The 15720-nt window shown below is 31.4% G+C and overlaps 1 protein-coding gene across 1 annotated transcript; it reads right to left on the bottom strand.

Annotated features, from left to right (window-relative positions):
- Positions 1 to 10416: 10416 nt before the first annotated feature.
- LOC111714200 (nose resistant to fluoxetine protein 6) lies at positions 10417 to 13601 on the bottom strand. Its single transcript, XM_023489254.1, has 2 exons — positions 13555 to 13601; positions 10417 to 13040 (listed from the first exon to the last, which is right to left on the bottom strand). Exons 1-2 carry the CDS (start codon positions 13599 to 13601, stop codon positions 10583 to 10585), a joined length of 2505 nt encoding a protein of 834 aa, XP_023345022.1. The 3' UTR covers positions 10417 to 10582.
- Positions 13602 to 15720: the final 2119 nt, after the last annotated feature.

The raw sequence follows: 15720 nt of genomic DNA, 5'->3' as shown, positions 1-15720 counted from the left end.
AAAAAATTTTAAGTTTTTAAAAAGATATTGAAAAAACACCATACAAGAGAGTTGTATAAAAAAGATACAATTTTGCACCAGGCGCCGCTAATCACACTTTTTTTGACTCACCCTGTAGTCTAACAAAAAATTGAAAAATAGCAACAAAAAAAATTAATTCTCTTTATGGGTGAATATGTGTTCTAAAGTTAAGACACTCTGCCTTAAAAGGAATTGAGTCTTTAACACAAACTCTGATTTTCTAAATCCCTATAATGTCGTAGACCTCAGACATTTCAAACTATGAGTTATGTTTAAAATATCAACGATTTGTACAATCAGGTTAATGAGATAAAGGGATTAGAAAATTTGGTTTTGTGGAAAACACTTAATTCCTTTACCGTAAATTCATTTGGTTTGGCTTAAAAAATATCTCTTAAAAACTATTTTTCCTTAATAAATGTCTTGGCGGAACTGGCATTTTTGATTTCTCCGGTATATAAGTTGAATAATCATAAACTCTATTTTGTGGAACTTCGTTTGAATTTTTTCGTCTGGGCGACATCTTTTTAATAATTCGGCCATTCAGCTTGAAACACAAAATACAATTTTAATATTTGACACAGTGAAAGTTGCAATTTAACTATTTATATGTCAATAATGCAAGTAACAGAATAACATGTATCACACTCCCTTATCTCAACTCTTAGGGAAATATCATGGGGGTTAACAGCATCCCGGCCACCCCCCCTTGCAATCTATATAAGACAAAAATAGCCAAATCCGGATAGGGTTTTTTTCTGAAAAAAATTGTGTCAATTTCTGCCAAGCACCTGTGGGGGATAATCAGGAAGAACCATTTGAGCCACAAATTCAGTTGTCGTCTCTAAACAAGGAAATTAAATGAGTCTTGGCCTCACACTCAATTATTTCACTAACCCCTATATCTTTGCAACCTGATGGTAAACGTCTTTGATATTTCAAATTTAGATAATTTAATTAAACAGAATTTATTGTTTGAAAAATCCCAGGTCTACTTCATTGGGTTGCAAAGATATAGGGACTAGAAAATCAGATTTTGTGACAAATACTCAATTCCTTTATTTCTGGTTTTTTCTAAGGGGCATTTTTGAAGTAATTTAAAGTAATTTTTTGATTAGCGAATTAATGCCTAATTTTAACTTTACCATTTAAACCTTTATCTGAGGAACAATGAGGAGGATATCGTCGTTTTTCTATCTAGTAAATTCTAGTAAATTTTGGTAGATTCTGGTAAATTCTGGTCAATTCTGGTAAATTCTGGTAAATTCTGACACTTTTATTCTGTATATATTAACATGACAAGCGACAGTAATCAATTTTCAGATATAAAGAAAAATTGATTTATTCTGACGAAGGTTTAAAGGTTACTGTTATGAATCTGACATAATATATTTTGTAAATGTAGAGCCAATTACTGGTAAACTTTACTGTGCACTGTAAACTGTGAACAGCAAAAATTAAAACTGTACATATTGTACAGTGTGCACTTTATACTACTTTTATTTATTTTCACCACAAGAAATGAGCCTTTGAAGACGACCTAGATCTCTTATATTTTGAGGATGATAAGGTCAAACCTTGTATTCTGCCTTAAATATAGTCTTTTTAGGGTCCAAAACTGTGCACTTTTTGCACAATGTGTACTTTAAGAACTGCAAATTGTACAATGTACACTTTAAGAACTGCACTTTGTACAATGTGCACTTTAAGAACTGCTCTTTGTACAATGTGCACTTTAAGAACTTCACATTGTACAATGTGCACTTTAAGAACTGCACTTTGCACAATGTGTACTTTAAGAACTGCACATTGTACAATGTGCACTTTAAGAACTGCACTTTGTACAATGTGCACTTTAAGAACTGCAAATTGTACAATGTGCACTTTAAGAACTGCACTTTGTACAATGTGCACTTGAAAAACTGCAAATTGTACAATGTGCACTTTAAGAACTGTACATTGTACAATGTGCACTTGAAAAACTGCACATTGTACAAAGTGCACTTAAAGAACTGCTCATTGTACAATGTGGACTTTGCATTGCAAGTCTGCAAATCTGTCTGCATGGTACAAATTATCTTAAGATAGAAAAGAAATTAAAAATTAAAGAATTTTAAACATCTGTGAAATTTTTTTTGACAAGTTTTAACAATTTTTGAATATTTTTTCACTACTTTGATATATTTTCACCACAAAAGATGAGCCCGTTAAGACGACCTAAAACTCATAAAATATGACGAGTCCAAGGCAATATTTATTCCGCTGCAATGAATATAGTATTTTGATGGCTTACATCATGATTGTGCAAAGAATAAAACAGGTTTACTGTTGCAGTAAATCCAAACTTTAATAAAAACAGAAAGTTTAAATTCTGTACAGTCGTCTCTGAAGTCTCATCCTTTGTGGGTAACCCTGTACCATCACCTTTAAAAGTCTCGTCAGGTAGAAAGTTCTTCAAGACGTCATCCTATAGAGTGAATTTCATTATTTATAAAAAGGAATCGAGATTTTGCCACAAATTCAAATTTTCCAGACACTACAACTTTGCAACCAAGTGTTGTAGACATTTCATATTTCAAACTATATAATATCTGGGTGTCAATAAAGAGGGATTAGAAAATTTGAGTTTGTGGCATAAACTCATTTCCTTTCATTAGATCCCTGCTAGGTATACTTCTAAACCAGAGTACGATGCAAGTTAAGTAACATGATTACAAATATGCTAATAATTATATTTTACTGTTTATTTAGATTAGTTTAACAAATTTCAGCATTATTCACTATATTTATTCAAATACGAAATCTAATTAAATTTTTAGAAATTTGTAAACACTACTTAAAACTTGATAATGAATATTTTGAGAGAGAATGATATAAATAGAAAATTCCAAACAAAATTGAGATCTGTTTTACGAATAAAAAAATCTTATAAAAAATGAAATTTGGAGCAAAAATTATAAAATATGAGAATGAAAAAGATATTAATTTTTTCAAAAATTATGATATAAAATGTAAAAGTACGATCACACTCTTTTTCAAAAGTCAAAAACAGAAAAATGCTAAAGAAGTAAATACAATGCCTGTTTTTCTTTATTGACATGAGAATCCAATCCAAAAAACTTAGTGAGATCAACCTGCAAAAACTTAGTGAGATCAACCTGCAAAAACTTAGTGAGATCAACCTTCAAAAACTTAGTGAGATCAACCTGCAAAAAACTTAGTGAGATCAATCTGCAAAAAGCATGTTTTTAAAATAACTACAGCAAGCGTATAATTACTTTCCTGCACCCCCCCCCCCCCTCCATCCCTCAGAACCGATTTTTCCAACGTTATCAAACTCTGATATCAAGAATAAAGAAAACAATCGATAATTGATAACAATTACTGTATTTGATATTTAAAATCATCTAAAAGTCGTCTTCCTATTCCACAGTTAGATGGGTCCTACTGTATTACCTGGTGGGAGGAGAATGACGACATCTCAAAACTTTTCTTTTCTTCTCCGACAGAATCAGGAAAAGTTCTGGAAAAACATTTCATACATTTTTTATTTCGTTTTTCTTGCAGAGTTGTAGGAAGTCCATTTAAAAATTAATATCCTAAAACTTGTTATTAAAAATGTACTTTTAAAAAGTCTACTTAATAGCTTGCGTCAAACTCCAAAATTTTTTATTTTAGTCTCATCAAGATTTTACGCCCTTCCTAGGATCCTGCTACCCTGATCCTGTAAAGGGGACCAGTAATAATAACGGCATGCTTATTTCGACATTTTTCTAATTTAATTTCTTGAATTTATCATAACAAAGGAAATATACTGTATTCAACATTTTTAAAGTTTTTACGCATATATGTATATATATATATAGATATATATACATTGTATTGAGCTCATATAACTTCAAACCAAGAAACTGTGGTATATCTTGGTTTTTATATTGCAGTTGTGTTAATGATTTTTTTAAATGAGATTGCTATAAACTAGCCGTTGTGTAGTAATTTAATGTGATTTTTAAGCATCCGCGAAAATGTGATCGCAAAATCCTCGAACTTTCAGTTGAACAATAATTTAATTCTGTGTCAAATAAAAATCTGAAGTTTGCAAATGAAAATATACATATATTGTTATATACCGGATACCCATAAGTATAAGTATAAAGGTTAATAATGAATCGCCATTCTTGAAATAAAAAGGTCACAGGAAATAATGTCTGGTTAGTTCCTTTATGGTTTAGTTAAGTTTACGGATAAATTCTAAACCTAAAAACCAATTCTGCCATCTAGATTTACTGGCATTTACTGAATATAAATTGAGGCAACCCAGGAGTTTCTTTTTATCCGATATTTGAGAGAAAAATGTTTTCAAAGAGATTAAAAACATCGACTTCAGATAGAATACATCTCTCCTGGGTACTATTTATAAATAAACATAAATATAAATATATAAATTCAAATATAAATAAATACAAATATTACATATATTTCTAATGAATACATAACTATATTAAACGCACTAAGCCCGTGGTATACAAAACTTTTAAAGAATTTTGGACTTTTAAAACGTTCCGAAGAAATTGAGTTTTTCAATCAAACTCAACATTTTTAAATTCCTGTATCTTTGATTATTCGAACTAATCGATTTCGTAGTTAGAATTATAAGTGTACATAAATAGATCCACATTAAGCTATATATGTATTATTGAAGGGTGAAAACTTTTTTAAAAAAGTTATTAGCAAATAATTGTCCAAGACGTAGATAATTTTAACACGTTATCCAATCTAAATTCATTATAATAAGTATCAGCAAGTGTACTCAAAACATTGCAATTTGGTTAAAGTGGTGTTAACATGCATGACACCGGTGTAGTGCATTGGGACACCTCCCTTGCATGGAAACACCTCCCCCTAAAGTTTTAACTATTTTATGTTAGACATAAAAAGCAATGTTAAAAAATTCAAAATTATAAGTTAACATATATTTAATACGCATTTAGTTTTTAAACGTATCTTAAAAAGGGTAAAGGAAAAAAGTTACGTTCTCTCGATTGTCGTCTTTCTTTCAAATCATCAAACAGGTAATATTTACTCGAGATATAGTGTTTGTCCAATCAAAATACATTATTAAATATTGGCACGTCTCAAAACATCGGTTTTGATGTCTAAAATTTTGCTAAAATAGAGCTTAAACATTAGGGGGTGGTGAACCATCCCAGGGTAGTGTCTTTATGCATGACACCGGATTTAGAAAACTAATGGACTAATGTCATATATTTAGAAAACTAATGGACTAAAATCATATATTTAGAAAAACATTTAATTTTTACCTTTTATAATATTTCGTGGAAGAAAGGTCTGATAATTCAAAATCAACTTTTACAATAATTTATAATTAATCTATGTTTTAGAAATAAAAACTTACTACCTGAAGTGCCCGGCGTTGCCCATGGAATTGAAAAAAAACAATTTTGAAGAAAAAATTATTTTTTAAAGAAAAATTTGTTTTTCAAAAAGTCTAGGAACTCAACGTTTTATTTTAAATTTTTTTCTTTAGAAAGTTATTAAAATAGAACAACAGCCACTAGAACTCTTGATTAATTGATTGATTGTTATCAATGAGATAAGAAGAGAACTTCAAAACTGCCCCCACTGTTAATATCGAAATCAAGCAGCCGGGATTTTGGGTATTCAACACAAGCGTTCCAGGCTCCGTTTCTTGGAAATAAAAATTGTGCACAGTGGTAAGCGATAATATCAATACAATTAGACGACTTTCGATTTCAATTTTGTTTTAAATCAAGCTGTTAAACGGTATGGATACATTTAAAACTAGAAGTCAAGAATGGCTATCAATTAAAAAAGCTTCTCTTTGATTAACTGTAAACTTGTAATTCGAAAAAAGAATGTAACGATCAAAATTTAATAAAAATGTCGTCTACTGTATTGATATAATAGCCTACCCCTTTATTTATATATATGGTTATTGAACAGGAGTTTTATTTTTTATAACCCCTTTATGCCATTTAAAAAAGAATGATTGTCATTTTAAGTGTAGACTATATACTTAGTATAAAGTATGGGAACATTGAGAGAAGAAATGGCTGTTATATATGTAGTAGTTTGAGTCTATATAAATATTAGAATAAAGGAAGAAAAGTTTATTTATAGAGTCTATGAAAACTAAAACACTTGAACCTTTAATTTAGAGGGTGGGGCTCATAAAACTGTGGAAAAGCGGGAGAGGCAGATTTTACGAAATTACAAATTTTGAAATGAAAAGAAGTCTGAACGCTCTCGTGCAAGCCGTTTTTAAGTTATTGCCCCCCCCCCTTCCCAATAGGTATAGGGAAAAATTTCATCAAAGTTGATATTCCTAAAGCTGCTCTGCTGAAAAGTGCTATCGAAGAAAAAATAAATGGAATGAGAGAAACCATTTTCAATCTAATTTTAATAAAAGACGACCTCTTTAATTCTCATGTTTATGATCTATTAAATGCACTGTTGACATAAGTAAAAGTAACCCTCTAGAAACAGATCGGATTCCCAAATCGCAATGGAACCCTTTAAACCTTTATCTGTGTAATAATGAGGAATGCATATTCAGTTTTATGTAAACGTGTTGAATTCTGACAATTTTTTCATTAATTTGACGTGTAAATCACTTTTACTGAGAAACCTCTTTTGTAAAAAATCAATTTTTCAAGAGAAAACGAAGTGTTAATGCCCCTTTATAAGTGCTGTTGTCACTTAAAATAATGTTTACAATCTCTTTAATGCTAAAACCATGTTGCCCCGCAGTAGACTCTGCTTTACTGGGCTTAGAGTCAACAAAGATCATTTAATTGCTAATATGGTAAACCACTAATACTGGAAAGTAATATATACCTTTAACTGTGACTATGAGGGGGGGGGGTCCAGATGCGTTCAGAGGGGGCACCCTGAACTAACGAGAGAGAGAAGCATTCGGTTTCTTTTATTTGAAATCAACCGTGTTTTCGTCTATAACTCAACAGTCTTTAGACTTACAGATTTGTTTATTTTATACTTTTTCATTCAAAATATATATGCCAACAAAAAAGTATTTCAGATAAAAGGCTATAAAATTATGTAAAAGGGGTCAAATTGTGATCGAAAGTCACAGTTTTCTGAAATATTGACAGAACTGTTAAATCCCCCCATCCCCATCCCCCCTCCCCTGATCAAGCTGAAATCTATTGTTTTCCTGCTCTCTACATTTAATTCTAATTTGAACTAAAAAGGAATTGAGTCTTTGCAACAAACTTTAATTCTCTAATCCCTATATCTTTACCACCCATTTTCATAGACCTTAGAGGCTTTAAAAACTGGAAACCATAGATTTCTCAGTAGACTGTATAGTGCATACACCCTAGAATGATATAGAGAAGAACATAGTTTTTATGTAAGTGATTTCAAGTCCTCTTTGTGTTTTATGATTAACAATGATAACTCCCCAAATTCTATATTTTACTTAAATTACTAAAGTTTGAATTATCAAAGGTTAGCACCATCAAGTTTCAAAGATTTAGGTACTATAAAATGTTTGCGGATTTTATCATATTTTTTCGTGAATTTTTAAATTTTATGAAAATCTAAATTTTTTGGAGACAAATTTTTGCAATTCTTAGCATCCAAAAATTTTCCCTGGGGCCATGTGAGTTGCCTCAAAAATGTTCGGTCCGATCGGTTCAGTTGCTTTGAAGTAAAAACTGACAAACACGCACCCAGACAATCAAAGTTTATATATATATAGATAATATATAGAACGCACTGCGTTAGCGTTTAAAGAACTATTTTATGGTTTGAAACAAACATTAAGTCACGCTGTTTAACCAGAAATATGTTTTAGAAATTTATTTTCAAGCAAGGCTTTTCAAAAAGCATGGATCCACGTAGATTTTTTTCATTACAAAAATAAAGTAATATTCCAGTAAAACCCACAATTGAGCTTTCCGAAATGTAGTCTGCGTTTTTTACCATTAAAATTTATCAAGATCAAGTTTGAATTTTTTTTTTCTAAGTAAAATCAAAATTGTACAGAAATCTATTCTAAAGCGCAAACTCCGAGCTCCTATTATATCACTATATATTTGCAACCAAATATCAAAGGTTTCCATTATCAGTTTACAAAGATATAGGGATTAGAAAATTTGGCAAAGACTGAATACCTTTCTATGAAGTAAAGAAGCTAGAAAGCATAAAATGACCTTTTTGTAATACAATCTTAAATAAGTGAACAGTCAAATATCAAAGACGATCTAAATGTCATCTCTAAAGAAACTGAGTTTTTGCCGCAAACTTTAATTTTTTCAAATATTGTATTGAGATGTCGAAGACCTTTGATTTTTTAACTATGAATTCTGTGAGATCAAATAGTCTAAATTGGAAATATTAAAGGTTTATACACCATCATGTTGTAAAGATATAGGGATATTTAATTTTTGGAAATATTAAAGGTTTATACACCATCATGTTGTAAAGATATAGGGATATTTAATTAAAGGTTTTTACACCATCATGTTGTAAAAATATAGGGATATTTAATGAAAGGTTTATACACCATCATGTTGTAAAAATATAGGGATATTTAATTAAAGAGTTTCTTTTCATGTTTATTGAAACAGCCTGTATTTTAGTAATTTAGCTTTCTCAATAATTGCAAACATACACGGTAGAGACAAATTTCCGGGCAAATTTAAACTTGAATAAATGTTATAAATTAGAAATTCTATAGCAAAATTTCTGAATTAAGTAAAGTAAGAACCACCATTGCTTCAAATATGTGTCTATATATAAAAAGTTTAAGTGGGTTGTTTGTTTGTTAGTATGGATGTCTGATCATAACTCATGAACCCCTAGACCGTTTTTGCCCCTAATTTTGATTGGAGAAACAGGGTCACCCAGCAAGAACTAGTACAGAGAACGCAGAATTTTTTATCTCTTATTCATACATTCATGGTTCCTCTGCAGACAAAGCATCTATTATACAGGGTGTCCCAATAAACATGGGAATTAAGAGACGACTTGAAAGTCTTCTTTAATTTCGATAATTGATAAAAGGACAAAAAGTGTATCATGAAAAGATTGTATGTCTTCTGAGCTCTGCCTTGCAACCTTCTTTTATATTTAAAATTGACTAAATTTAATAATTGGAAATTTGGGCAGATTTGTCTATAACTCTGTCAATTTTGATGATGCAAAAATGGTAGATCATAATTTTGGATGTAAATTGTTTTAGCTGAAATACTCCTAAAATCAGGTTTATTGGGACACCTTGTACCATTAAAAGACTTTTGAAATGCAAATTAAAACTAGGTCTTTTTCTTTATCCTTAAACAGAAAACTAATTTAATTGTCAGCTTTATCTGCTTTTCTATTTTGGTTCTCAGACATATCTTAAATTAGGAAACGCAAAATTTGTAAATTGGACAATGCCAACTTTGCATGCAGGGGTCACTTGTAAGTTTACAGTCCCTTTAAAGGGAGTGTTCGCGAAAAATTATAGGGGGTATAGGCTTACGACGAAAAATAAACGCTTTTGATTGCTACTAATCTTACTCTATCTGTTGGGTCTATAAGGAGGAAATTGTTAAAAACTACTTTTGCTGAATAACGTAGCATCCATCCAATTTGAGAACATTGCAATATACAAATTCAAATTCAAATTCAAACAAATCATTCAGATATTACAACCTATAGTCATCGATTATTTTTCGCCACATTTGTATATAGTTAATTTTTCATATTATTTTTTTCTTTTTTTATATACAATGCACTTAAAACAACTATTTATTGCCACTAGGTGTCTCTCCCACGTGGAATTGTTAAGAGCATCAAGAGCAAAGACACCTGCCGGTCAAACTAATTGGCGTTTTATAAAACAAATACAAAATATTATGAAATATCACTATATGCGAATGCATCAAAAAATAATCGATGACTAAAGGTTGTAATATCTAAATAATTTTTTTGATATTAAATTTATTTTTTATGATCCAAGTCATGGATTACAATTTTCTCAATTTGGATGGATGCTACATTATTTGGTACAAGTTATTTTTAACAGTTTTCTCCTTTTAGACGCAACAGATAGAAAATAAGATCAGTAGCGATCAAAAGCGCTTATTTTTCGCCGTATGCCTATACCCCCTTTCATTAATCACGAACACTCCCTTTAAGGATACACTGGAGGTATGTAAAATGTCTAAAAATAGTTCAACCAATTAAACAATTTGATTAAATTTGGCTTATAGTTTTACTTCATTTACATATAAGGCATTGTATGTTAGCACTTTCTTCAATCAGTTATTTAAATCCATATTAAATTTATATACAATAATACATACTTCAATTTTTAACATTAATAAGCTCAGTATAAAAGTATTAATATCAAAAATCTATTTATTCAAAGGTACATGTATCTTTATCATGGTTTCTAGAAAGTGCTTGTGGCATTCATTATTTTAACTATCAGTCTCATTTTGATATGCTTATTGGAAAATTTAGCTCTCCTCTGTAACTGTATTTGTTATGGTTCCCATTGCTAATGTTAAGCTTGTAATGGTGCTTTCAGTGTCAAAGTTTGACCGTTCAATGTGCTTTTGGATTTACCGGATACAATTGATGATAAGAGGGATTCCACAACCAGCTTCTCAACTCTAACACTGGGAGATTCAAACACTACCGCAAATACAAACGCAACAGTTAATGATATCAACAATGTCCCAAGAAAGTACCAAACTTGAGTCCACATGCTAAAATCATTTGGGAATGAACTAAGAACTGATGCTTCAAACATTTTAATTATCTCCATGTGAATGAGGTATGTGCAAAAGGTTAATCTGGCCAATGGTGCAAACGCAGACCAGGAAAGGAAATCATTGACCATTCCTCCATAACCTTTGGCACAACTAAAAATAACCCAAGCAAGAGCTCCATTCCATGCCAGTCGTTGAAATGTATTATACATCGTGGCTGCAAACAAAGTCATTTCTTGAGAAGCTCTAACATTATAAAGACCATATACCACCCCAAAAGCCCCAAGAAATGCCACCTGCCACATCAGGATGTTTACTTTCTCATCAATTGTAACTGTCTTTCCTCTGGTATGATGCAGGATGTATCCTAATAGTATTCCAACCAGATATGCCTGGTATCTTGTCCAAGGAGCAAAGTAGAAACTTACATGATAGGTATAATTTGTTTCTAGGCCAGGAACATTGGTAGCTGTTGAAGGAGGTTGGTGGGTCGTATACGCTATGTAGAACACACAAAATGTAAAGCAAAGAGTAGCAAATGACCACCAGGCAAGTCCATACAGATGTCTTTTGGTCTTCTTGTATGCAAAGAACATTGGGTATATAATGAGAGGTGAAAACCAATGAAACACCATGTCATCTACTAAATACCATGTAACTATCATGCATGTGTTGTTGTTTTGATCTGCGGTTGATTTCAGTAATGTATGAATGTAAAGTAAATGGGCCCATCCATTAGTTTTACAGTCCTCCCCTGCCCTGACCACTGTGGCCCAACCAGGTCCATAAAATGTGTACGGTAATACAGATATTACTACTCCCATTATTAGAACATATGGCAGGGTTAGCCTCAGATACCTATGAACGTAGTACATGATAAATGTGATGGTGTGCTTTGTTCCATCGTACCCACATTTATCTAATTCTTTAAACAAGATAAAGGCTGTTAAAATTCCAGACATTAAAAAGAATGTGTCTACTGATGGAAGTGCATTAAGAACTGCTTCGAATGCCATACCTGCACCCCCAGTGAATAATGGAAGTATTGTTCCAATGTTTCTGGCCGCCAAAGATGATGTAAAACTATGACCTAAGACAACCCAGGTCATACTGATAAACCTCATACCATTCAAACAGCCAAGATGGTCTGAGCCAGCAGCTGTTGTAGATAACAGACGTTTTCCATTTGTGTAAGCTGAAAAACAAAGAACAATTTTTAAAAAGAATGATGTTTCTTTCTTGTCTTTACTAAGATGAGGTTGAAGTAGATCATACAATGTCCCAGCAATTGTAAACACACCAATAAGTGCAAAAACTGCATAAAACAAAATATTCACAAGAGGCATTTTGTCTGGTACACCACTTCTGTTTTCATTAGTAAAGCAGATTTTAGCCGTTGTCTCAATTGTCAGGTTACTGGTCAAGGGTATTTGAAATGTTGTTCCATTTAATGTGATCTCTATAGGGTTAAAAGAATTTGCAGTCAGCACCTTATAGTTTTCATTAATATCTTCAGCAGAACAGCTTTTAGGAAAACACATTCCAATCTGAGGTTGACCAATAGCACTGTAGACAGAAACAAAAAGTAATAGAATCTGCTCCTGTAGATTTTCCATTTCTTCATCTATGTCCAAAGCTTCAGAGATAAGTTCTAAAGTTTTGTTGAAATTTTGAGGATCTAACAGATTCAAAGCTGGTAACTGTGGACTTAAATTTTTTGAACGTCTAAAAAGATCAATTTTCTGAAGAAGTTGAGAATAATTTTCAAGGTTTGGAATAAAATTTCGCCCTCCAGGTCGAGTTGGAAGACCACCACCTATTCCAATATCAGGCCCTTTTAGTTTTACAGTACAGTATCTTGTTTCTAATTCAGTGGTTGAGAGACATTCTTCATAGCTTCCAGGGTTTGAAGTAAACCCAATCGGAAGTTTTAAAGTTACATATCTTATAGCATTGGGTAAAGAACAAGAGTCTAAATTTAATATTTGGCATAAGTCAAGAGGACCAATATCTATTGAATCTGAGAGAAATCCCTCCATGGGCAATCTTCCATTGGCATCAAACATCTGAAGTGCAGGAGGAATGCCTGGTGTTGGGTCTGCCCTCCCTTTTGGTATAATTGAGATGAGCTGATCTCTGTAGAGGATACTATCCTGTTCACACTGCTCTGAGATGTTGCCAAACAAAGGAGTAAGCCAAGCAAACTGGTCCATGTCTAGAGTAGTGGCATCTGAAGTCTCTTGTCCATAACTATTAAGAAAAGTGTGCTTAGTATTAGCATTAGTACATTGCAAGAAGCTTTTCAAACTATTAAATTTTGTATCTTGCTTAAAATTAAAATGAAATACAGGTAATATTTGCCTAGTTGGAAACCTAACTCCCAAACTGGATAATTCTAACCCTTTTAATACCAAGAGGCCAATATTGGCTTTATCTTAGAAAGCCAACAGCTTTTTATTGAGAAGTGACAGAAATGCTAATAACCCTAAGTAATAAAGACAAAAATATATTTTTTTGTAAACTAAATAATAAAAATAAATATGAAATCTGGCGCATAACAAGTCCAATATTTTTATTATGTAAGGTATTTGGTCAAAAATGGCTTTTACGTAAAAGAATCAGTGCACATCACACAAGATTTCTTTCTATGCTAGTAAATTTCTTTAAAATAATGTCATAAAAGCATTAAACCAGAGATATATCAATGCAATGAATGTTAAGTTATAAAATAACAATACATAATTTTTTGTACAAATATGACTACCTTATAGATAGGAAGAAACCAAACTGGAAAACTGATTTCATCCACATTGTGTGGGCTACTGAAAATTTTATACTGGCATTTATTTCATGAATGATATTTATATAAATATAAGATAAGATATAATATTCATAAGATGAGTACACAACACACTTGACAAAAAGAATAATAATAATATGTTTTAAGAATTACATCTCCCAGTGAATGGCAGGGGGGGGGGGTCGATATTTTTTTTTTTTGGGAGGGAATGATACTTTTTACCTAAAAATTAATTTATTAATCCCTTACAGTCCGTTATTTCCCCCAATTCAGAAAAAAATAAAACTAAGTTACTATTAAACTCGATGAAAAATTTTGTTTAAGAGGAAAAAAGAAATCATTTTATTATTAAAAAACTAATAGAAAAGTATCCGAAAGAGGGAACTATCCCAATTTTCTAGAATTACAAAGATTCTAAGCAATTTAAACCAAATATAAAAAGTAAACACACCAACACCTACATGTTTTTTACAAACTAAAAACCTATACAATTTTTGATGTATGGGACATTTTTCTTATATAATATGATGAAGTATACAGATGTACTTTATCTTATCTTTTCATTAGGTCAGATGTGTGTATTGTGTATTCTCTTCATATTATGCAAGGAATCCTATTAATTATTAATTATATAGTTAAAGGGAGTGACCGGCAATGTCTAGTGGTTGAATTGAGATTGCAGTATTGTACAGATTTTTTTTAGGATTCATTTGAGAGATATAAAACGTTTTAAAGATCTATAATTACTGAATTTGAGCTCAAAGCCGGCGTTTTAAATCATCAGTTTAGGTGGGTACATTTTGAGAAAATAAAAATTATCTCTTATCATCAAAAATAAATAATCTTTTTCAATTATTTGTTTCTGTAATCTCTCATTATTCACAAAGATTTGTTGCAGATTTTCTGGAATTTTTACTGAAAGACGACTTTTGACGAATTTGTAGAAAACTGCGAACAAATTCATAGAAAATAAGAATTTCAATATAATGATGAAATCGAAATAATTGATTCTAACATCGATTTATGTACAAATTTCTTTGGAGAAATATGTTCCTAAACAACTTATTAGCTTACTATAGTATTTTTACTATATCTTTTGTAGAAGTTATTTAATAATTTTTAAAAAACAGATTCTCAAAACGTACCCACCAAAATTGATGATTTTAAACGTCGATTTTGATGAACTTACAGAGTACCATTTTTTGCGAGCAAACTAAATGCGAAAATTATTTTGCGAAATTTTGGCAGTTTTTTGTGAAAACTTTTGCATTTTCTATTTCGCGAAAATTTCGCATTTTTTGCGAAGCAGATAGAAGCAAAATTTCGCGCAAATTTTAACATTTTTTGTAAGCAAACGAAATGCAAAAATGATGCGAAATGGTTGCCAATATCGACACAGCTCTTTTTTATCTATAATGATGGACAAATATCTATAATCTTACTCTGAGTCTGCTTTGGCTGTACAATGATAAAGGCCCTAAGGCCTTGGCAATATCTATGCATGGCAGCTCTTTTTTCATCTAAAGAGGCAAAGATCTATGATCTTACTCTGATCCATCTATACAATAATAAGTGTCCTAACTCCTGACCTCGCCAATATCTATGCAGCTGTTTTTTATCTATAATGATGGACAAATTTCAATGATTTATTATGATATATGTTTCAGAAGAATCTGTGTGAAATGAAAAGTACCGATCTTTACTGAAACTAATGCAGTAAAACATACCATTGGCAACCTGCCCCATTCTGCAACCCCAAATAGATTCTAGTACAATAGATGGCATCATAAAATGTGTACACTCTCAGTACAGCTTTATTCTGACGTCACAAGTGTCAATTCAGTTTTTGTGATAGTGATAGTTTTAGAAGAAAATGCTTAACTTACAGAAACATAAGAGCAATCAAATAATGTGAGAAATTTTCGTTTTCCTTGTTATATTTGACACTTGTGACGTAGTGTATAATTGGTAGATTTCTCGTTGCCACCTATTGTATTTAATAATCTATTTGCACCACCCTTGGACACACTTTACTCGTAGATCTGCTGATGTTAAAACTGTTCATTTTTCAGGATTTTTTATAAACATAACGGTAAAAAATCTTTCTTACGGGAATCTGAAAAGACAGAT

This window comes from Eurytemora carolleeae, unplaced genomic scaffold (genome assembly GCF_000591075.1).
Source record: "Eurytemora carolleeae unplaced genomic scaffold, Eaff_2.0 scaffold1533, whole genome shotgun sequence".
Classification (NCBI taxonomy): Eukaryota; Metazoa; Arthropoda; class Copepoda; order Calanoida; family Temoridae; genus Eurytemora; species Eurytemora carolleeae.
The sequence above is the reverse complement of the archived record's forward strand: the minus strand, read 5'-3'. Positions and strand labels throughout refer to the sequence as shown.